The sequence below is a fragment of the Choloepus didactylus genome, chromosome 21 (assembly GCF_015220235.1).
Source record: "Choloepus didactylus isolate mChoDid1 chromosome 21, mChoDid1.pri, whole genome shotgun sequence".
NCBI lineage: Eukaryota > Metazoa > Chordata > Mammalia > Pilosa > Megalonychidae > Choloepus > Choloepus didactylus.
In genome coordinates this window covers 21,567,771-21,593,428 of record NC_051327.1, presented here as the reverse complement: position 1 = coordinate 21,593,428, position 25,658 = coordinate 21,567,771, and the positions used below count along the sequence as shown (strand labels likewise).

At 39.9% G+C, this 25,658-nt stretch overlaps 1 protein-coding gene across 5 annotated transcripts in view; it reads right to left on the bottom strand.

The window, feature by feature from the left end:
• The window catches only part of RSPH10B (radial spoke head 10 homolog B), a 69,139-nt gene that overhangs the window by 16,327 nt on the left and 27,154 nt on the right, over window positions 1-25,658 (bottom strand). For all 5 annotated transcript variants that reach the window (XM_037815073.1, XM_037815070.1, XM_037815072.1 and 2 more), the window contains one exon: window positions 1,043-1,150. In XM_037815073.1, the coding sequence (XP_037671001.1) occupies window positions 1,043-1,150 (108 nt within the window). The remainder of the gene's footprint in view (window positions 1-1,042; window positions 1,151-25,658) is intronic.

Genomic DNA, 25,658 nt, shown 5'->3' with positions numbered 1-25,658 from the left:
GAGCATGTTTGCATGTGTCCAGTGCAGAAATTCCGCTCGAATGATGGAGGGTGGACTGAGGGTCTCAGGTCCCCACTGGAGGGATGGTGCCCCGACAAGGGGGCAGGTGCAGCAGGCGAGCAGACCTGGACACGGCAGTCGGCAGATGCTCTTTGGACGCCTTTGGTTTCCTCAGCGGGACGTGGAAGCCTCAGCTGAGAGTGAGGATAGGAGAGGAGGTGCTATGGTTGGAGGACAGAGAAGAAAGTATGAAATGGTCACAGGAGGGGCTTGGGAGAGTGGCCTGACAGGGAAAGGTGGTCTCGATCCTGGAGAGCACTGATGGTCACAGTGTGAACAGGGGATCACGCAGCAGGGCTCCCAGGGCCTCCTCCACCACACGCAGCTGACGGGTCGAGCATTTAGAAGGTTTGGAGAGACTTTGATCTTGCCTTGGCATGTGTGAAACTGAGCTTATAGAAGTCACTGGCAAATGACAAGGTCTGGGTTATGACTTTCTTCAAGGCAAGCCTGCATGCGCCCCTGCGCCCTGCTCCAGGGCTAGACGGAAGCCAGTTGTACATCCAGAATCAGCAAATACTAAAAACTGAGAGATCTAACATCATTTTACAGATGAGAAGACAGAATCCCAAGGAGTCTGACTTGCCCAAAGTCCCCCAGAAAGAAATATTAAAAGTCAAAGAGACTGCTCTCTTGTTCATTGGGAGGAGGAGATTAATTAATGGTTTTGATATGGACATGACTTCTATGAAAATACCAGAGAAACAATACAAGTATTGAGTTATTAAATAAATTATATAAAAAAAATAGCATTTAGTTTTATATATTTTTGGTTTCATTTATCATTTCCCAACATCTGAAATATTCTTTTTAATTTAATCTCTAGTTTTCTAATATAATCAAGGATGTGTGTGTGTGTGTGTTTGTGTGTATGTGTGTATTTTGGTTAGAATTCTTTTCAATCAAATCTTTGTTCTTGGTATCCTTGGAAAAAAACCAGTCTGATTTGGGTTGGTACCATTTGTGACACCACTTTACAAACCTCAAGTTCAAAGTTGCTGTCAATTCCATCATGTATGAAAGGATTATCTTCTGCTATGACCTTCACAAATTTTGTTGCTGATAGTTCTTTATTTATCATTTTAAAGTCCTGTAAAACAACCAAAACCACAGTGGCCTATAGTTACAAATCGCCATATATATATTAAATATATTTTATATATATATATATGTTTTAATGTCAAATTATACCAATACAAAAAAATTACAAAAATTAAGATCTTAGAAACTGATAATTTTGAAAAGCATTTTGGGTGACCACTGGTGTTTACCTTTCCCCTCCTTCCCTCATCCCTCTAAGATAACAGTAAAGCACATTTTTAGCGGTGTAAACACACAGGGGAGAGAGATGGGAAAGTAGACGATCCATGAGCCATGACCACAGTTCTACGGCCTGGAAAGTGCTGGACTGGTGGACGTGGCAGAGCAACAGAAATAGAGAGAGTCAAGACTGTGCCGCAGGATCTCACAGCCTACCGACAGGCCACAGGCAGGGCTGAACTGACTCAAAGTCTTGGTGGAGACCCTTCGCCACCGAAGCTGGAGATAATGGACCAGAGAGAATTTGGCCTAAGGAACACAGGGCTCCCCTCAAGTCCCAGGCCTGTACTGAAATCAAGGATGAAGTGAAAGTGAGTTTGGGTAAAGCGCCTCCTTTCCCACCCCTTGCCTTCAATCTAGCCTAAGAACTGTGAAGCCAGGCCCCTACCCCGAGGCAGGAGTTAGGAGAAGTTTCTCTTGGAAAACTGAACTCCCCAGAGAAGAGCTGGGCGTATTGGCTTGATGACCCCCACCCTGAAGCCTTTGTGCCATTTATCCACAAAGAATTTCCAGTCAGCTGTACAGTGCCACAGCATCTGAAGGGACCCACGAGAAAAAGCCCTCATCTGAAAGCCAGGGAAGAGACACAAGGTAAAGAGCACAGAAAAACTCTCTCTAGCCCCTTCCCCCAAATCATTCATTTCTTTTGTGAGATAAGAGATTTTATATCCATTTAAAAAAAAAAAAAACAATGCTTAAAAAAGAACTTTCAGAGGATGGAGTTTTTGAAAATTAAAAATTTGATAGCAGAAACGAGATATTCAATAGAAGGATTAAAGACAAAACAGGAAACCTCTCCTAAAGGAGAACAAAAAGACAAAGATATGGATGATCAGAACAAAAAGAAAGAAAAATTAGATGGTTGGTCCATGAGGTTTGAATCCAAGTTCCAGAAAAAGAGGATGGAAAAGATGGAGGGCAGGAAATACTGAAGTAGTAATTCATGACCATTTCCAAGTACTAAAGGCCACGTTTCCAATGTGAAGTGCACATAATAAATGTAAAGAGATCTGCACCAAAGTCACATCATCATGACATTTCAGAACATGGATAAAAGATGACTGCAAAATATTTCAACAAGGGGAAAAAAAGTTACATCAAAGATTGGGAAGTGACACGAATCAAGACTGTAGCACTGGAATAAAGACAGTTAAAGATGAAGGGACTAGGTGTGTGTGGCGCCGGGAGGGAAGCGTAGCTTGAGATGAGGCAGTTGAGGAACAGAGAGATAAGTGATTTGACCAGAGTCATACACCAAGAAAGTAGGTAAAAAGCCAGGAACTGCGTGGACTGGACACCACAGAGCAATCTGTCTTTGGGCATACTTCATACAACACTCATGAAAACGTGGAACTGCTGAGATCAGCGAAATCTGTAAGTTTTTGTGGCCAGGGGACCCGCGCCCCTCCCTGCCAGGCTCAGTCCCGGGAGAGGAGGGGCTGTCAGCTCCGGGAAGGAGAAGGGAGAACTGCAGTGGCTGCTCTTATCGGAAACTCATTCTACTGATTCAAACTCCAACCATAGATAGACTGAGACCAGACACCAGAGACTCTGAGAGCAGCCAGCCCAGCAGAGAGGAGACAGGCATAGAAAAAAAACAACACGAAAAACTCCAAAATAAAAGCAGAGGATTTTTGGAGTTCTGGTGAACACAGAAAGGGGAAGGGCGGAGCTCAGGCCTTGAGGCGCATATGCAAATCCCGAAGCAAAGCTGATCTCTCTGCCCTGTGGACCTTTCCTTAATGGCCCTGGTTGCTTTGTCTATTAGCATTTCAATAACCCATTAGATCTCTGAGGAGGGCCGTTTTTTTTTGTTGTTGTTTTGTTTTTTGTTTTTTGTTTTAAATCCTTCTTTCTTTTTCTAAAACAATTACTCTAAGAAGCCCAATACAGAAAGCTTCAAAGAATTGCAATTTGGGCACGTCAAGTCAAGAGCAGAACTAAGAGAGCTCTGAGACAAAAGGCAATAATCCAGTGGCTGAGAAAATTCACTAAACAACACAACTTCCCAAGAAAACGGGGGTGTCCGCACACAGCCACCATCCTGGTGGACAGGAAACACTCCTGCCCATCGCCAGCGCCATAGCCCAGAGCTGCCCCAGACAACCCAGTGTGACGGAAGTGCTTCAAATAACAGGCACACACCACAAAACTGGGCGTGGACATTAGCCTTCCCTGCAACCTCAGCTGAATGTCCCAGAGCTGGGAAGGTGGAGCAGTGTGAATTAACAAAGCCCCATTCAGCCATCATTTGAGCAGACTGGGAGCCTCCCTACACAGCCCAGCAGCCCAGAACTGCCCTGGGGGGACGGCACTCACCTGTGACATAGCACAGTCATCCCTCAACAGAGGACCCGGGGTGCACAGCCTGGAAGAGGGGCCAACTTGCAAGTCTCAGGAGCCATACGCCAATACCAAAGACTTGTGGGTCAGTGGCAGAGACAAACTGTGGCACGACTGAACTGAAGGATTAGACTATTGCAGCAGCTTTAAAACTCTAGGATCATCAGGGAGATTTGATTGTTAGGGCCACCCCCCCTCCCCGACTGCCCAGAAACACGCCCCACATACAGGGCAAGCAACACCAACTACACACGCAAGCTTGGTACACCAATTGGGCCCCACAAGACTCACTCCCCCACTCACCAAAAAGGCTAAGCAGGGGAGAACTGGCTTGTGGAGAACAGGTGGCTCGTGGACGCCACCTGCTGGTTAGTTAGAGAAAGTGTACTTCACGAAGCTGTAGATCTGATAAATTAGAGATAAAGACTTCAATAGGTCTACAAACCCTAAAAGAACCCTATCAAGTTCAGCAAATGCCACGAGACCAAAAACAACAGAAAATTATAAAGCATATGAAAAAAACCAGACGATATGGATAACCCAAGCCCAAGCACCCAAATCAAAAGACCAGAAGAGACACAGCACCTAGAGCAGCTACTCAAAGAACTAAAGATGAACAATGAGACCATAGTACGGGATATGAAGGAAATCAAGAAGACCCTAGAAGAGCATAAAGAAGACATTGCAAGAATAAATAAAAAAATGGATGATCTTATGGAAATTAAAGAAACTGTTGACCAAATTAAAAAGATTCTGGACACTCATAGTACAAGACTAGAGGAAGTTGAACAACGAATCAGTGACCTGGAAGATGACAGAATGGAAAATGAAAGCATAAAAGAAAGAATGGGGAAAAAAATTGAAAAACTCGAAATGGACCTCAGGGATATGATAGATAATATGAAACGTCCGAATATAAGACTCATTGGTATCCCAGAAGGGGAAGAAAAGGGTAAAGGTCTAGGAAGAGTATTCAAAGAAATTGTTGGGGAAAACTTCCCAAATCTTCTAAACAACATAAATACACAAATCATAAATGCTCAGCGAACTCCAAATAGAATAAATCCAAATAAACCCACTCCGAGACATATACTGATCACACTGTCAAACATAGAAGAGAAGGAGCAAGTTCTGAAAGCAACAAGAGAAAAGCAATTCACCACATACAAAGGAAACAGCATAAGACTAAGTAGTGACTACTCAGCAGCCACCATGGAGGCGAGAAGGCAGTGGCACGATATATTTAAAATTCTGAGTGAGAGGAATTTCCAGCCAAGAATACTTTATCCAGCAAAGCTCTCCTTCAAATTTGAGGGAGAGCTTAAATTTTTCACAGACAAAGAAATGCTGAGAGAATTTGCTAACAAGAGACCCGCCCTACTGGAGATACTAAAGGGAGCCCTACAGACAGAGAAACAAAGACAGGACAGAGAGACTTGGAGAAAGGTTCAGTACTAAAGAGATTCGGTATGGGTACAATAAAGGATATTAATAGAGAGAGGGAAAAATATGGCAAACATAAACCAAAGGATAAGATGGCCGATTCAAGAAATGCCTTCACGGTTTTAACGTTGAATGTAAATGGATTAAACTCCCCAATTAAAAGATATAGATTCGCAGAATGGATCAAAAAAAATGAACCATCAATATGTTGCATACAAGAGACTCATCTTAGACACAGGGACACAAAGAAACTGAAAGTGAAAGGATGGAAAAAAATATTTCATCCAAGCTACAGCCAAAAGAAAGCAGGTGTAGCAATATTAATCTCAGATAAAATAGACTTCAAATGCAGGGATGTTCTGAGAGACAAAGAAGGCCACTACATACTAATAAAAGGGGCAATTCAGCAAGAAGAAATAACAATCGTAAATGTCTATGCACCCAATCAAGGTGCCACAAAATACATGAGAGAAACACTGGCAAAACTAAAGGAAGCAATTGATGTTTCCACAATAATTGTGGGAGACTTCAACACATCACTCTCTCCTATAGATAGATCAACCAGACAGAAGACCAATAAGGAAATTGAAAACCTAAACAATCTGATAAATGAATTAGATTTAACAGACATCTACAGGACATTACATCCCAAATCACCAGGATACACATACTTTTCTAGTGCTCATGGAACTTTCTCCAGAATAGATCATATGCTGGGACATAAAACAAGCCTCAATAAATTTAAAAAGATTGAAATTATTCAAAGCACATTCTCTGACCACAATGGAATACAATTAGAAGTCAATAACCATCAGAGACTTAGAAAATTCACAAATACCTGGAGGTTAAACAACACACTCCTAAACAATCAGTGGGTTAAAGAAGAAATAGCAAGAGAAATTGCTAAATATATAGAGACGAATGAAAATGAGAACACAACATACCAAAACCTATGGGATGCAGCAAAAGCAGTGCTAAGGGGGAAATTTATAGCACTAAACGCATATATTAAAAAGGAAGAAAGAGCCAAAATCAAAGAACTAATGGATCAACTGAAGAAGCTAGAAAATGAACAGCAAACCAATCCTAAACCAAGTACAAGAAAAGAAATAACAAGGATTAAAGCAGAAATAAATGACATAGAGAACAAAAAAACAATAGAGAGGATAAATATCACCAAAAGTTGGTTCTTTGAGAAGATCAACAAGATTGACAAGCCCCTAGCTAGACTGACAAAATCAAAAAGAGAGAAGACCCATATAAACAAAATAATGAATGAAAAAGGTGACATAACTGCAGATCCTGAAGAAATTAAAAAAATTATAAGAGGATATTATGGCCCGGAGGCGGGGCAAGATGGCAGACTGGTGAGCTGTATGTTTTAGTTACTCCTCCAGGAAAGTAGGTAAAAAGCCAGGAACTGCGTGGACTGGACACCACAGAGCAATCTGTCTTTGGGCATACTTCATACAACACTCATGAAAACGTGGAACTGCTGAGATCAGCGAAATCTGTAAGTTTTTGCGGCCAGGGGACCCGCGCCCCTCCCTGCCAGGCTCAGTCCCGGGGGAGGAGGGGCTGTCAGCTCCAGGAAGGAGAAGGGAGAATTGCAGTGGCTGCTCTCATCGGAAACTCATTCTACTGATTCAAACTCCAACCATAGATAGACTGAGGCCAGACACCAGAGACTCTGAGAGCAGCCAGCCCAGCAGAGAGGAGACGGGCATAGAAGGAAAACAACACGAGAAGCTCCAAAGTAAAAGCAGAGGATTTTTGGAGTTCTGGTGAACACAGAAAGGGGAAGGGCGGAGATCAGGCCTTGAGGCGCATATGCAAATCCCGAAGCAAGGCTGATCTCTCTGCCCAGGGCACCTTTCCTTAATGGCCCTGGTTGCTTTGTCTATTAGCATTTCAATAACCCATTAGATCTCTGAGGAGGGCCGTTTTTTTTTTTTTTTTTTTTTTTAATCCTTTTTGCTTTTTCTAAAACAATTACTCTAAGAAGCTCAATACAGAGAGCTTCAAAGAATTGAAATTTGGGCACGTCAAGTCAAGAGCAGAAATAAGAGAGCTCTGAGACAAAAGGCAATAATCCAGTGGCTGAGAAAATTCACTAAACAACACAACTTCCCAAGAAAAGGGGGGTGTCCGCTCACAGCCACCATCCTGGTGGACAGGAAACACTCCTGCCCATCGCCAGCCCCATAGCCCAGAGCTGCCCCAGACAACCCAGTGTGACGGAAGTGCTTCAATTAACAGGCACACACCACAAAACTGGGCGTGGACATTAGCCTTCCCTGCAACCTCAGCTGAATGTCCCAGAGCTGGGAAGGGGGAGCAGTGTGAATTAACAGAGCCCCATTCAGCCATCATTTGAGCAGACTGGGAGCCTCCCAACACAGCCCAGCAGCCCAGAACTGCCCTGGGGGGACGGCACTCACCTGTGACATAGCACAGTCATCCCTCAACAGAGGACCCGGGGTGCACAGCCTGGAAGAGGGGCCCACTTGCAAGTCTCAGGAGCCATACGCCAATACCAAAGACTTGTGGGTCAGTGGCAGAGACAAACTGTGGCAGGACTGAACTGAAGGATTAGACTATTGCAGTAGCTTTAAAACTCTAGGATCATCAGGGAGATTTGATTGTTAGGGCCACCCCCCCTCCCCGACTGCCCAGAAACACGCCCCACATACAGGGCAGGCAACACCAACTACACACGCAAGCTTGGTACACCAATTGGGCCCCACAAGACTCACTCCCCCACTCACCAAAAAGGCTAAGCAGGGGAGATCTGGCTTGTGGAGAACAGGTGGCTCGTGGACGCCACCTGCTGGTTAGTTAGAGAAAGTGTACTCCACGAAGCTGTAGATCTGATAAATTAGAGATAAGGACTTCAACTGGTCTACAAACCCTAAAAGAACCCTATCAAGGACAGCAAATGCCACGAGGCCAAAAACAACAGAAAATTATAAAGCATATGAAAAAACCAGACGATATGGATAACCCAAGCCCAAGCACCCAAATCAAAAGACCAGAAGAGACACACCTAGAGCAGCTACTCAAAGAACTAAAGATGAACAATGAGACCCTAGTACGGGATATGAAGGAAATCAAGAAGACCCTAGAAGAGCATAAAGAAGACATTGCAAGACTAAATAAAAAAATGGATGATCTTATGGAAATTAAAGAAACTGTTGACCAAATTAAAAAGATTCTGGACACTCATAGTACAAGACTAGAGGAAGTTGAACAACGAATCAGTGACCTGGAAGATGACAGAATGGAAAATGAAAGCATAAAAGAAAGAATGGGGAAAAAAATTGAAAAACTCGAAATGGACCTCAGGGATATGATAGATAATATGAAGCGTCCGAATATAAGACTCATTGGTGTCCCAGAAGGGGAAGAAAAGGGTAAAGGTCTAGGAAGAGTATTCAAAGAAATTGTTGGGGAAAACTTCCCAAATCTTCTAAACAACATAAATACACAAATCATAAATGCTCAGCGAACTCCAAATAGAATAAATCCAAAAAAACCCACTCCGAGACATATACTGATCACACTGTCAAACATAGAAGAGAAGGAGCAAGTTCTGAAAGCAGCAAGAGAAAAGCAATTCACCACATACAAAGGAAACAGCATAAGACTAAGTAGTGACTACTCAGCAGCCACCATGGAGGCGAGAAGGCAATGGCACGATATATTTAAAATTCTGAGAGAGAGGAATTTCCAGCCAAGAATACTTTATCCAGCAAAGCTCTCCTTCAAATTTGAGGGAGAGCTTAAATTTTTCACAGACAAAGAAATGCTGAGAGAATTTGCTAACAAGAGACCTGCCCTACTGGAGATACTAAAGGGAGCCCTACAGACAGAGAAACAAAGACAGGACAGAGAGACTTGGAGAAAGGTTCAGTACTAAAGAGATTCAGTATGGGTACAATAAAGGATATTAATAGAGAGAGGGAAAAATATGGCAAACATAATCCAAAGGATAAGATGGCCGATTCAAGAAATGCCTTCACGGTTTTAACGTTGAATGTAAATGGATTAAATTCCCCAATTAAAAGATATAGATTCGCAGAATGGATCAAAAAAAATGAACCATCAATATGTTGCATACAAGAGACTCATCTTAGACACAGGGACACAAAGAAACTGAAAGTGAAAGGATGGAAAAAAATATTTCATCCAAGCTACAGCCAAAAGAAAGCAGGTGTAGCAATATTAATCTCAGATAAAATAGACTTCAAATGCAGGGATGTTCTGAGAGACAAAGAAGGCCACTACATACTAATAAAAGGGGCAATTCAGCAAGAAGAAATAACAATCGTAAATGTCTATGCACCCAATCAAGGTGCCACAAAATACATGAGAGAAACACTGGCAAAACTAAAGGAAGCAATTGATGTTTCCACAATAATTGTGGGAGACTTCAACACATCACTCTCTCCTATAGATAGATCAACCAGACAGAAGACCAATAAGGAAATTGAAAACCTAAACAATCTGATAAATGAATTAGATTTAACAGACATCTACAGGACATTACATCCCAAATCACCAGGATACACATACTTTTCTAGTGCTCACGGAACTTTCTCCAGAATAGATCATATGCTGGGACATAAAACAAGCCTCAATAAATTTAAAAAGATTGAAATTATTCAAAGCACATTCTCTGACCACAATGGAATACAATTAGAAGTCAATAACCATCAGAGACTTAGAAAATTCACAAATACCTGGAGGTTAAACAACACACTCCTAAACAATCAGTGGGTTAAAGAAGAAATAGCAAGAGAAATTGCTAAATATATAGAGACGAATGAAAATGAGAACACAACATACCAAAACCTATGGGATGCAGCAAAAGCAGTGCTAAGGGGGAAATTTATAGCACTAAACGCATATATTAAAAAGGAAGAAAGAGCCAAAATCAAAGAACTAATGGATCAACTGAAGAAGCTAGAAAATGAACAGCAAACCAATCCTAAACCAAGTAGAAGAAAAGAAATAACAAGGATTAAAGCAGAAATAAATGACATAGAGAACAAAAAAACAATAGAAAGGATAAATATCACCAAAAGTTGGTTCTTTGAGAAGATCAACAAGATTGACAAGCCCCTAGCTAGACTGACAAAATCAAAAAGAGAGAAGACCCATATAAACAAAATAATGAATGAAAAAGGTGACATAACTGCAGATCCTGAAGAAATTAAAAAAATTATAAGAGGATATTATGAACAACTGTATGGCAACAAACTGGATAATGTAGAAGAAATGGACAATTTCCTGGAAACATATGAACAACCTAGACTGACCAGAGAAGAAATAGAAGACCTCAACCAACCCATCACAAGCAAAGAGATCCAATCAGTCATCAAAAATCTTCCCACAAATAAATGCCCAGGGCCAGATGGCTTCACAGGGGAATTCTACCAAACTTTCCAGAAAGAACTGACACCAATCTTACTCAAACTCTTTCAAAACATTGAAAAAAATGGAACACTACCTAACTCATTTTATGAAGCTAACATCAATCTAATACCAAAACCAGGCAAAGATGCTACAAAAAAGGAAAACTACCGGCCAATCTCCCTAATGAATATAGATGCAAAAATCCTCAACAAAATACTTGCAAATCGAATCCAAAGACACATTAAAAAAATCATACACCATGACCAAGTGGGGTTCATTCCAGGCATGCAAGGATGGTTCAACATCAGAAAAACAATCAATGTATTACAACACATTAAAAACTCGAAAGGGAAAAATCAATTGATCATCTCAATAGATGCTGAAAAAGCATTTGACAAAATCCAACATCCCTTTTTGATAAAAACACTTCAAAAGGTAGGAATTGAAGGAAACTTCCTCAACATGATAAAGAGCATATATGAAAAACCCACAGCCAGCATAGTACTCAATGGTGAGAGACTGAAAGCCTTCCCTCTAAGATCAGGAACAAGACAAGGATGCCCGCTGTCACCACTGTTATTCAACATTGTGCTGGAAGTGCTAGCCAGGGCAATCCGGCAAGACAAAGAAATAAAAGGCATCCAAATTGGAAAAGAAGAAGTAAAACTGTCATTGTTTGCAGATGATATGATCTTATATCTAGAAAACCCTGAGAAATCAACGATACACCTACTAGAGCTAATAAACAAATTTAGCAAAGTAGCGGGATACAAGATTAATGCACATAAGTCAGTAATGTTTCTATATGCTAGAAATGAACAAACTGAAGAGACACTCAAGAAAAAGATACCATTTTCAATAGCAACTAAAAAAATCAAGTACCTAGGAATCAACTTAACCAAAGATGTAAAAGACCTATACAAAGAAAACTACATAACTCTACTAAAAGAAATAGAAGGGGACCTTAAAAGATGGAAAAATATTCCATGTTCATGGATAGGAAGGCTAAATGTCATTAAGATGTCAATTCTACCCAAACTCATCTACAGATTCAATGCAATCCCAATCAAAATTCCAACAACCTACTTTGCAGACTTGGAAAAGCTAGTTATCAAATTTATTTGGAAAGGGAAGATGCCTCGAATTGCTAAAGACACTCTAAAAAAGAAAAACGAAGTGGGAGGACTTACACTCCCTGACTTTGAAGCTTATTATAAAGCCACAGTTGCCAAGACAGCATGGTACTGGCACAAAGATAGACATATAGATCAATGGAATCGAATTGAGAATTCAGAGATAGACCCTCAGATCTATGGCCGACTGATCTTTGATAAGGCCCCCAAAGTCACCGAACTGAGCCATAATGGTCTTTTCAACAAATGGGGCTGGGAGAGTTGGATATCCATATCCAAAAGAATGAAAGAGGACCCCTACCTCACCCCCTACACAAAAATTAACTCAAAATGGACCAAAGATCTCAATATAAAAGAAAGTACCATAAAACTCCTAGAAGATAATGTAGGAAAACATCTTCAAGACCTTGTATTAGGAGGCCACTTCCTAGACTTTACACCCAAAGCACAAGCAACAAAAGAGAAAATAGATAAATGGGAACTCCTCAAGCTTAGAAGTTTCTGCACCTCAAAGGAATTTCTCAAAAAGGTAAAGAGGCAGCCAACTCAATGGGAAAAAATTTTTGGAAACCATGTATCTGACAAAAGACTGATATCTTGCATATACAAAGAAATCCTACAACTCAATGACAATAGTACAGACAGCCCAATTATAAAATGGGCAAAAGATATGAAAAGACAATTCTCTGAAGAGGAAATACAAATGACCAAGAAACACATGAAAAAATGTTCAGCTTCACTAGCTATTAGAGAGATGCAAATTAAGACCACAATGAGATACCATCTAACACCGGTTAGAATGGCTGCCATTAAACAAACAGGAAACTACAAATGCTGGAGGGGATGTGGAGAAATTGGAACTCTTATTCATTGTTGGTGGGACTGTATAATGGTTCAGCCACTCTGGAAGTCAGTCTGGCAGTTCCTTAGAAAACTAGATATAGAGCTACCATTCGATCCAGCGATTGCACTCCTCGGTATATACCCGGAAGATCGGAAAGCAGTGACACGAACAGATATCTGCACGCCAATGTTCATAGCAGCATTATTCACAATTGCCAAGAGATGGAAACAACCCAAATGTCCTTCAACAGATGAGTGGATAAATAAAATGTGGTATATACACACGATGGAATACTACGCGGCAGTAAGAAGGAACGATCTGGTGAAACATATGACAACATGGATGAACCTTGAAGACATAATGCTGAGCGAAATAAGCCAGGCACAAAAAGAGAAATATTATATGCTACCACTAATGTGAACTTTGAAAATGTAAAACAAATGGTTTATAATGTAGAATGTAGGGGAACTAGCAGTAGAGAGCAATTAAGGAAGGGGGAACAATAATCCAGGAAGAACAGATAAGCTATTTAACGTTCTGGGGATGCCCAGAAATGACTATGGTCTGTTAATTTCTGATGGTTGTAGTAGGAACAAGTTCACTGAAATGTTGCTATATTATGTAACTTTCTTGGGGTAAAGTAGGAACATGTTGGAAGTTAAGCAGTTATCTTAGGTTAGTTGTCTTTTTCTTACTCCCTTGCTATGGTCTCTTTGAAATGCTCTTTTATTGTATGTTTGTTTTCTTTTTAACTTTTTTTTTCATACAGGTGATTTGAAAAAAGAAGGGAAAGTTAAAAAAAAAAAAAAAAAAAAAAAAAAAAAAAAGATGTAGTGCCCCCTTGAGGAGCCTGTGGAGAATGCAGGGGTATTCGCCTACCCCACCTCCATGGTTGCTAACATGACCACAGACATAGGGGACTGGTGGTTTGATGGCTTGAGCCCTCTACCATAAGTTTTACCCTTGGGAAGACGGTTGCTGCAAAGGAGAGGCTAGGCCTCCCTGTATTTGTGCCTAAGAGTCTCCTCCTGAATGCCTCTTTGTTGCTCAGATGTGGCCCTCTCTCTCTGGCTAAGCCAACTTGAAAGGTGAAATCACTGCCCTCCCCCCTACGTGGGATCAGACACCCAGGGAAGTGAATCTCCCTGGCAACGTGGAATATGACTCCCAGGGAGGAATGTAGACCTGGCACCGTGGGACGGAGAACATCTTCTTGACCAAAAGGGGGATGTGAAAGGAAATGAAATAAGCTTCAGTGGCAGAGAGATTCCAAAAGGAGCCGAGAGGTCACTCTGGTGGGCACTCTTATGCACACTTTAGACAACCCTTTTTAGGTTCTAAAGAATTGGGGTAGCTGGTGGTGGATACCTGAAACTATCAAACTACAACCCAGAACCCATGAATCTCGAAGACAGTTGTATAAAAATGTAGCTTATGAGGGGTGACAATGGGATTGGGAAAGCCATAAGGACCAAACACCACTTTGTCTAGTTTATGGATGGATGTGTAGAAAAGTAGGGGAAGGAAACAAACAGACAAAGGTACCCAGTGTTCTTTTTTACTTCAATTGCTCTTTTTCACTCTAATTATTATTCTTGTTATTTTTGTGTGTGTGCTAATGAAGGTGTCAGGGATTGATTTAGGTGATGAATGTACAACTATGTAATGGTACTGTAAACAATCGAAAGTACAATTTGTTTTGTATGACTGCGTGGTATGTGAATATATCTCAATAAAATGATGATTTAAAAAAAAAAAAAAAAAAAAAAAAAAAAGAGGATATTATGAACAACTGTATGGCAACAAACTGGATAATGTAGAAGAAATGGACAATTTCCTGGAAACATATGAACAACCTAGACTGACCAGAGAAGAAATAGAAGACCTCAACCAACCCATCACAAGCAAAGAGATCCAATCAGTCATCAAAAATCTTCCCACAAATAAATGCCCAGGGCCAGATGGCTTCACAGGGGAATTCTACCAAACTTTCCAGAAAGAACTGACACCAATCTTACTCAAACTCTTTCAAAACATTGAAAAAAACGGAACACTACCTAACTCATTTTATGAAGCTAACATCAATCTAATACCAAAACCAGGCAAAGATGCTACAAAAAAGGAAAACTACCGGCCAATCTCCCTAATGAATATAGATGCAAAAATCCTCAACAAAATACTTGCAAATCGAATCCAAAGACACATTAAAAAAATCATACACCATGACCAAGTGGGGTTCATTCCCGGCATACAAGGATGGTTCAACATAAGAAAAACAATCAATGTATTACAACACATTAAAAACTCGAAAGGGAAAAATCAATTGATCATCTCAATAGATGCTGAAAAAGCATTTGACAAAATCCAACATCCCTTTTTGATAAAAACACTTCAAAAGGTAGGAATTGAAGGAAACTTCCTCAACATGATAAAGAGCATATATGAAAAACCCACAGCCAGCATAGTACTCAATGGTGAGGGACTGAAAGCCTTCCCTCTAAGATCAGGAACAAGACAAGGATGCCCACTGTCACCACTGTTATTCAACATTGTGCTGGAAGTGCTAGCCAGGGCTATCCGGCAAGACAAAGAAATAAAAGGCATCCAAATTGGAAAAGAAGAAGTAAAACTGTCATTGTTTGCAGATGATATGATCTTATATCTAGAAAACCCTGAGAAGTCAACGATACAGCTACTAGAGCTAATAAACAAATTTAGCAAAGTAGCGGGATACAAGGTTAATGCACGTAAGTCAGTAATGTTTCTATATGCTAGAAATGAACAAACTGAAGAGACACTCAAGAAAAAGATACCATTTTCAATAGCAACTAAAAAATCAAGTACCTAGGAATCAACTTAACCAAAGATGTAAAAGACCTATACAAAGAAAACTACATAACTCTACTAAAAGAAATAGAAGGGGACCTTAAAAGATGGAAAAATATTCCATGTTCATGGATAGGAAGGCTAAATGTCATTAAGATGTCAATTCTACCCAAACTCATCTACAGATTCAATGCAATCCCAATCAAAATTCCAACAACCTACTTTGCAGACTTGGAAAAGCTAGTTATCAAATTTATTTGGAAAGGGAAGATGCCTCGAATTGCTAAAGACACTCTAAAAAAGAAAAACGAAGTGGGAGGACTTACACTCCCTGACTTTGAAGCTTATTATAAAGCCACAGTTGCCAAAACAGCATGGTACTGGCACAAAGATAGACATATAGATCAATGGAATCGAATTGAGAATTCAGAGATAGACCCTCAGATCTATGGCCGACTGATCTTTGATAAGGCCCCCAAAGTCACCGAACTGAGCCATAATGGTCTTTTCAACAAATGGGGCTGGGAGAGTTGGATATCCATATCCAAAAGAATGAAAGAGGACCCCTACCTCACCCCCTACACAAAAATTAACTCAAAATGGACCAAAGATCTCAATATAAAAGAAAGTACCATAAAACTCCTAGAAGATAATGTAGGAAAACATCTTCAAGACCTTGTATTAGGAGGCCACTTCCTAGACTTTACACCCAAAGCACAAGCAACAAAAGAGAAAATAGATAAATGGGAACTCCTCAAGCTTAGAAGTTTCTGCACCTCAAAGGAATTTCTCAAAAAGGTAAAGAGGCAGCCAACTCAATGGGAAAAAATTTTTGGAAACCATGTATCTGACAAAAGACTGATATCTTGCATATACAAAGAAATCCTACAACTCAATGACAGTAGTACAGACAGCCCAATTATAAAATGGGCAAAAGATATGAAAAGACAGTTCTCTGAAGAGGAAATACATATGGCCAAGAAACACATGAAAAAATGTTCAGCTTCACTAGCTATTAGAGAGATGCAAATTAAGACCACAATGAGATACCATCTAACACCGGTTAGAATGGCTGCCATTAAACAAACAGGAAACTACAAATGCTGGAGGGGATGTGGAGAAATTGGAACTCTTATTCATTGTTGGTGGGACTGTATAATGGTTCAGCCACTCTGGAAGTCAGTCTGGCAGTTCCTTAGAAAACTAGATATAGAGCTACCATTCGATCCGGCGATTGCACTTCTCGGTATATACCCGGAAGATCGGAAAGCAGTGACACGAACAGATATCTGCACGCCAATGTTCATAGCAGCATTATTCACAATTGCCAAGAGATGGAAACAACCCAAATGTCCTTCAACAGATGAGTGGATAAATAAAATGTGGTATATACACACGATGGAATACTACGCGGCAGTAAGAAGGAACGATCTGGTGAAACATATGACAACATGGATGAACCTTGAAGACATAATGCTGAGCGAAATAAGCCAGGCACAAAAAGAGAAATATTATATGCTACCACTAATGTGAACTTTGAAAAATGTAAAACAAATGGTTTATAATGTAGAATGTAGGGGAACTAGCAGTAGAGAGCAATTAAGGAAGGGGGAACAATAATCCAGGAAGAACAGATAAGCTATTTAACGTTCTGGGGATGCCCAGAAATGACTATGGTCTGTTAATTTCTGATGGTTGTAGTAGGAACAAGTTCACTGAAATGTTGCTATATTATGTAACTTTCTTGGGGTAAAGTAGGAACATGTTGGAAGTTAAGCAGTTATCTTAGGTTAGTTGTCTTTTTCTTACTCCCTTGCTATGGTCTCTTTGAAATGCTCTTTTATTGTATGTTTGTTTTCTTTTTAACTTTTTTTTTCATACAGGTGATTTGAAAAAAGAAGGGAAAGTTAAAAAAAAAAAAAAAAAAAAAAAAAAAAAGATGTAGTGCCCCCTTGAGGAGCCTGTGGAGAATGCAGGGGTATTCGCCTACCCCACCTCCATGGTTGCTAACATGACCACAGACATAGGGGACTGGTGGTTTGATGGGTTGAGCCCTCTACCATAAGTTTTACCCTTGGGAAGACGGTTGCTGCAAAGGAGAGGCTAGGCCTCCCTGTATTTGTGCCTAAGAGTCTCCTCCTGAATGCCTCTTTGTTGCTCAGATGTGGCCCTCTCTCTCTGGCTAAGCCAACTTGAAAGGTGAAATCACTGCCCTCCCCCCTACGTGGGATCAGACACCCAGGGAAGTGAATCTCCCTGGCAACGTGGAATATGACTCCCAGGGAGGAATGTAGACCTGGCACCGTGGGACGGAGAACATCTTCTTGACCAAAAGGGGGATGTGAAAGGAAATGAAATAAGCTTCAGTGGCAGAGAGATTCCAAAAGGAGCCGAGAGGTCACTCTGGTGGGCACTCTTATGCACACTTTAGACAACCCTTTTTAGGTTCTAAAGAATTGGGGTAGCTGGTGGTGGATACCTGAAACTATCAAACTACAACCCAGAACCCATGAATCTCGAAGACAGTTGTATAAAAATGTAGCTTATGAGGGGTGACAATGGGATTGGGAAAGCCATAAGGACCAAACACCACTTTGTCTAGTTTATGGATGGATGTGTAGAAAAGTAGGGGAAGGAAACAAACAGACAAAGGTACCCAGTGTTCTTTTTTACTTCAATTGCTCTTTTTCACTCTAATTATTATTCTTGTTATTTTTGTGTGTGTGCTAATGAAGGTGTCAGGGATTGATTTAGGTGATGAATGTACAACTATGTAATGGTACTGTAAACAATCGAAAGTACAATTTGTTTTGTATGACTGCGTGGTATGTGAATATATCTAAATAAAATGATTATTTAAAAAAAAAAAAAAAAAAAAAAAAAAAAAGAGGATATTATGAACAACTGTATGGCAACAAACTGGATAATGTAGAAGAAATGGACAATTTCCTGGAAACATATGAACAACCTAGACTGACCAGAGAAGAAATAGAAGACCTCAACCAACCCATCACAAGCAAAGAGATCCAATCAGTCATCAAAAATCTTCCCACAAATAAATGCCCAGGGCCAGATGGCTTCACAGGGGAATTCTACCAAACTTTCCAGAAAGAACTGACACCAATCTTACTCAAACTCTTTCAAAACATTGAAAAAAACGGAACACTACCTAACTCATTTTATGAAGCTAACATCAATCTAATACCAAAACCAGGCAAAGATGCTACAAAAAAGGAAAACTACCGGCCAATCTCCCTAATGAATATAGATGCAAAAATCCTCAACAAAATACTTGCAAATCGAATCCAAAGACACATTAAAAAAATCATACACCATGACCAAGTGGGGTTCATTCCCGGCATACAAGGATGGTTCAACATAAGAAAAACAATCAATGTATTACAACACATTAAAAACTCGAAAGGGAAAAATCAATTGATCATCTCAATAGATGCTGAAAAAGCATTTGACAAAATCCAACATCCCTTTTTGATAAAAACACTTCAAAAGGTAGGAATTGAAGGAAACTTCCTCAACATGATAAAGAGCATATATGAAAAACCCACAGCCAGCATAGTACTCAATGGTGAGGGACTGAAAGCCTTCCCTCTAAGATCAGGAACAAGACAAGGATGCCCACTGTCACCACTGTTATTCAACATTGTGCTGGAAGTGCTAGCCAGGGCTATCCGGCAAGACAAAGAAATAAAAGGCATCCAAATTGGAAAAGAAGAAGTAAAACTGTCATTGTTTGCAGATGATATGATCTTATATCTAGAAAACCCTGAGAAGTCAACGATACAGCTACTAGAGCTAATAAACAAATTTAGCAAAGTAGCGGGATACAAGGTTAATGCACGTAAGTCAGTAATGTTTCTATATGCTAGAAATGAACAAACTGAAGAGACACTCAAGAAAAAGATACCATTTTCAATAGCAACTAAAAAAATCAAGTACCTAGGAATCAACTTAACCAAAGATGTAAAAGACCTATACAAAGAAAACTACATAACTCTACTAAAAGAAATAGAAGGGGACCTTAAAAGATGGAAAAATATTCCATGTTCATGGATAGGAAGGCTAAATGTCATTAAGATGTCAATTCTACCCAAACTCATCTACAGATTCAATGCAATCCCAATCAAAATTCCAACAACCTACTTTGCAGACTTGGAAAAGCTAGTTATCAAATTTATTTGGAAAGGGAAGATGCCTCGAATTGCTAAAGACACTCTAAAAAAGAAAAACGAAGTGGGAGGACTTACACTCCCTGACTTTGAAGCTTATTATAAAGCCACAGTTGCCAAAACAGCATGGTACTGGCACAAAGATAGACATATAGATCAATGGAATCGAATTGAGAATTCAGAGATAGACCCTCAGATCTATGGCCGACTGATCTTTGATAAGGCCCCCAAAGTCACCGAACTGAGCCATAATGGTCTTTTCAACAAATGGGGCTGGGAGAGTTGGATATCCATATCCAAAAGAATGAAAGAGGACCCCTACCTCACCCCCTACACAAAAATTAACTCAAAATGGACCAAAGATCTCAATATAAAAGAAAGTACCATAAAACTCCTAGAAGATAATGTAGGAAAACATCTTCAAGACCTTGTATTAGGAGGCCACTTCCTAGACTTTACACCCAAAGCACAAGCAACAAAAGAGAAAATAGATAAATGGGAACTCCTCAAGCTTAGAAGTTTCTGCACCTCAAAGGAATTTCTCAAAAAGGTAAAGAGGCAGCCAACTCAATGGGAAAAAATTTTTGGAAACCATGTATCTGACAAAAGACTGATATCTTGCATATACAAAGAAATCCTACAACTCAATGACAGTAGTACAGACAGCCCAATTATAAAATGGGCAAAAGATATGAAAAGACAGTTCTCTGAAGAGGAAATACATATGGCCAAGAAACACATGAAAAAAATGTTCAGCTTCACTAGCTATTAGAGAGATGCAAATTAAGACCACAATGAGATACCATCTAACACCGGTTAGAATGGCTGCCATTAAACAAACAGGAAACTACAAATGCTGGAGGGGATGTGGAGAAATTGGAACTCTTATTCATTGTTGGTGGGACTGTATAATGGTTCAGCCACTCTGGAAGTCAGTCTGGCAGTTCCTTAGAAAACTAGATATAGAGCTACCATTCGATCCGGCGATTGCACTTCTCGGTATATACCCGGAAGATCGGAAAGCAGTGACACGAACAGATATCTGCACGCCAATGTTCATAGCAGCATTATTCACAATTGCCAAGAGATGGAAACAACCCAAATGTCCTTCAACAGATGAGTGGATAAATAAAATGTGGTATATACACACGATGGAATACTACGCGGCAGTAAGAAGGAACGATCTGGTGAAACATATGACAACATGGATGAACCTTGAAGACATAATGCTGAGCGAAATAAGCCAGGCACAAAAAGAGAAATATTATATGCTACCACTAATGTGAACTTTGAAAAATGTAAAACAAATGGTTTATAATGTAGAATGTAGGGGAACTAGCAGTAGAGAGCAATTAAGGAAGGGGGAACAATAATCCAAGAAGAACAGATAAGCTATTTAACGTTCTGGGGATGCCCAGAAATGACTATGGTCTGTTAATTTCTGATGGATGTAGTAGGAACAAGTTCACTGAAATGTTGCTATATTATGTAACTTTCTTGGGGTAAAGTAGGAACATGTTGGAAGTTAAGCAGTTATCTTAGGTTAGTTGTCTTTTTCTTACTCCCTCGTTATGGTCTCTTTGAAATGTTCTTTTATTGTATGTTTGTTTTCTTTTTAACTTTTTTTTTCATACAGTTGATTTAAAAAAGAAGGGAAAGTTAAAAAAAAAAAAAAAAGAAAAAAGACAAACAAGGAAAAAAAAAAAGGATGTAGTGCCCCCTTGCGGAGCCTGTGGAGAATGCAGGGGTATTCGCCTACCCCACCTCCATGGTTGCTAACATGACCACAGACATAGGGGACTGGTGGTTTGATGGGTTGAGCCCTCTACCATAAGTTTTACCCTTGGGAAGACGGTTGCTGCAAAGGAGAGGCTAGGCCTCCCTGTATTTGTGCCTAAGAGTCTCCTCCTGAATGCCTCTTTGTTGCTCAGATGTGGCCCTCTCTCTCTGGCTAAGCCAACTTGAAAGGTGAAATCACTGCCCTCCCCCCTACGTGGGATCAGACACCCAGGGGAGTGAATCTCCCTGGCAACGTGGAATATGACTCCCGGGGAGGAATGTAGACCCGGCATCGTGGGATGGAGAACATCTTCTTGACCAAAAGGGGGATGTGAAAGGAAATGAAATAAGCTTCAGTGGCAGAGAGATTCCAAAACGAGCCGAGAGATCACTTTGGTGGGCACTCTTACGCACACTTTAGACAACCTTTTTTAGGGTCTAAAGAATTGGGGTAGCTGGTGGTGGATACCTGAAACTATTAAACTACAACCCAGAACCCATGAATCTCGAAGACAGTTGTATAAAAATGTAGCTTATGAGGGGTGACAATGGGATTGGGAAAGCCATAAGGACCACACTCCCCTTTGTCTAGTTTATGGATGGATGTGTAGAAAAGTAGGGGAAGGAAACAAACAGACAAAGGTACCCAGTGTTCTTTTTTACTTCAATTGCTCTTTTTCACTCTAATTATTATTCTTGTTATTTTTGTGTGTGTGCTAATGAAGGTGTCAGGGATTGATTTAGGTGATGAATGTACAACTATGTAATGGTACTTTAAACAATCGAAAGTACAATTTGTTTTGTATGAGTGCGTGGTATGTGAATATATCTCAATAAAATGATGATTAAAAAAAAAAAAAAAAAAAAAGATGAAGGGACTAGAACTGATTCCATATATCTGTGGTCAATTGATTGTAACAAAGGTGCCAAGACAAGTCAATGGAGAAAGAATAGTCTTACACAGAAGACTATTTTGCCATACACTCAAAACAGATCATAGACCTAAAGGAAAGAGCTAAAACCGTAAAACTCTTAGAAGAAAACACGAGAGTAAATCTTCATGATCTTGGATTAACAAAACATTTGTAATGGTGTAAAAGAAATTATATTCGGTGCCTTGTCATTTTTGCTTGTCGTAAGATCCCCTTTTGAGTGAATACCCCAGCGAGCCCTGCCCTAGGTGTAACTGTGAGTAGCAAGATGCGCACCTCCGTATGGTTGGGATGATAAGATCCGCCCTCAGTTTTCCTGAGTGGCCCCTGCCACCTCTGCTTTTCACCTCATACAGTTTGAAATGACTAATCCTGAGAATCAGTGGGGAAGCCTTACCCCTCCCCTTGAAGTCTCAGTAAAGGCAAAAGACCAGGACCCACATGTGGTTCTCCCCACCCAGCCTCCACAAACCCTCACAGGAACCCAGGTTAGGTAAACCCCTTCACTCTCCCCTCCCCTCCTCCGGGCTCTGTGAGTAATAAAGCTGTCCTTTCGTGCATTATTAGCTGGCTAGCTATGTGTGTCTGTGCCTTATCACCCAAAGAACTTCCACGTAACATAAAAACAGCTTTCTTAGATCCAACACCAAAAGCACAAGCGACAGCAAAAAAAAAATAATAATAAATTGGGTTTCATCAAAATTAAAAACATTTGTGCATCGACAGACATACCAAAGATGTGAAAAAAAAAAAAACCCTAAAAAATGGGAGAAAATGTTTGGCAATCCTTTGTCTGTCAAAGTTTTAATAGCCAGAATATATATAAAGAATTCCTGCAATTCACTTTTTGTGTCCTAATTGAAGGATTCCGTTCCTTTTCTGCTAGGAACAGATAAAGTAGTGGGAGTAAATCAGGTGCCATAAAACTTACACTTAGTCTGGGAATGTTCACATGTGCTCATGGCAAAGAGGGAGGGAATGCATGGGTAGACCACTGTCTGCTGTGAGATGACTAGGTGACCCAAGAAGGGAGTTAGCTCACATTCTCATCCTATACTATGAGCCAGGCTAACATATTTAGTCCTGAGCACAGGGTGTATTTGTGGGTCACAGGGAAAGGTGTCAGGCCACACACTCAGCTTCTACAAAAATAGATAAATTGGACTTCATCAAAATTAAAAATGTCTCGGCTTCAAAGGGCACCAAGAAGAAAGTGAAAATGCAACAACAGAATGGGACACAACATTCGCAAACCATAGATCCGATAAAGGACTTGCATCTAGAATATATAAAGAATTCTTACAACTCAATAATAAAAAGACAAAAAAAAAAAAACATTTGAAATATGGGCAAAGGATGAATAGATATTTTTCCAAGGAAGATATACAAATGGCCAAAAGGTACATGAAAAGATCCTGAACATCATTAGCCGTTATGGAAATGCAAATAAAATGAAGAGACATCACTTCATACCCCCTAGGATGGCTAGAATCAGAAAGATGGACAAGAACAAGTATTGGTGAAGATGCAGGGAAACTAGAACTCTCACATGTTGCTGATGGTAAACTAGTGCAGGCACCTTGGAAAACAACCTAGAACATCCTCAAAAAGCTAAACATAGTTATTCTGTGACTCAGCAATTCCATTCCTAGGTATTTACACAAGAGAAATGAAAGCATACGCCCACACAAAAACTGGTACACAAATATTCATACGAGCATTATTCATAGAAGCCAAAGTATAGAAACAAGCCAAATGTCCCTCAATTGGTGAATGGGTAAATAACATGTGTCATGTCCTTGCAATTGAATATTATTCAGCAATAACAAGGAATAAAATACTCATACATGCCACAGCATGGATGACCCTAGGAAACATTATGCCAAGTGAAAAAAGCAAATCACAAAAGACCAAATATCGTATGATTCCATTTATGTGAAATGGTCAGAATAGGCAAATTTTATAGAGATAGAAAGGAGATAATTGTTTGCCTAGGATTGGTTGTGGAGCATAGGGTTTATGGGAAATAACTAAAGAGCATGGGGTTTCTTTTTGGGGTGAAGAAAATGTTCTAAAATTGTTTCTGGTTATGATTGTACACATCTGTGAATATACTGTAAGCCATTGAATTGTATACTTTAAATAGGTGAATTGTATGGCATGTGAATTATAGCTCAATAAAGCTGTTATCAAAAAAGAAGGAAAAAAAAAAAAGAATTCCTGCAATTCAACAAAAACAATACATTTTTTAAAAAATGGTAAAGGACTTGCATAGACATTTCTCTAAAGAAGACATACAAATGGCCAATAAGCACATGAAAAGATATTCAGTATCATTATCCATTAGGGAAATGCAACAGAACCACAATGAGATAGATACCACTTGATACCCACTTATACTGCTATAATCAAAAAGACAAAGTAACAAATGTTAGGGAGGATGTGGAGAAATTGGAACCCTCATGCACAGCTAGTGAACATACATAATGGTGCAGACTCTGGGGAAACAGTTTTGCAGTTCCTTAAAAAGTTAGAATTAGCATATGACCAAGCAGTTCCACTCTTGGTTATACACCCAAGAGAAAGGAAACATATATCACACAAAATCTTGCAAACAAATGTTCATAGCAGCATTATTCATACTCAAATACAAGCAGATAAATCAAAATGAAATTCTAAAAAAATGTTCAAGTAAAGCAAGGCAGAAAAAGAAAACAGAGACATGAAAAATAGAACAAACAGAAAACAAAATAAAATGGCAGACTTATTCCTAACATATCAATAATTACATTAAGTGTAAATGGTTTAATACACCAATTAGAAGACAGAGATGTTCAGATATTGCTGGTAAGAAATGTACAGCCAATCTGAAAAATAATTTGGCAGTTTCTTTAAAACCTAAGCATGCACTTGAAGTACACCCCGCAATTAATTGCACGCTTGGGCATTTATCCCAGAGAAATTAAAGCTTACGTCTACAGAACCACCTGCACAGGACCATTCATGGCAGCTTTAGCTGTAGTCGCTGGAAACTGGAAATAGCCCAAATGTCCAGCAACAGGCGAATGGATAAACCAACTGTGGTACATTCATAAAATTGAACTATAACAAGGAACAGATGTTCTCATTATTAACTTTTAAAAATCACTTTTTTGGGGAACAGTTTTTTAAATGGCATGCATCCTCGCCTTCTTGAAAGGGACAGGTAAGCATCAGTAAAGGTAGTGGAGGCCAGTGACTGACCTTCCCCCAGCCTGGAAGCACCTGAGGCAGACTCTCCCTCTGTTTCTACTCCTTCCACTCTCAGTCCATTTGAATTACTATCTCATTTCCCTTTCTTCTGCCAAAAGAGACCTAGTTAGTGAACAATCAA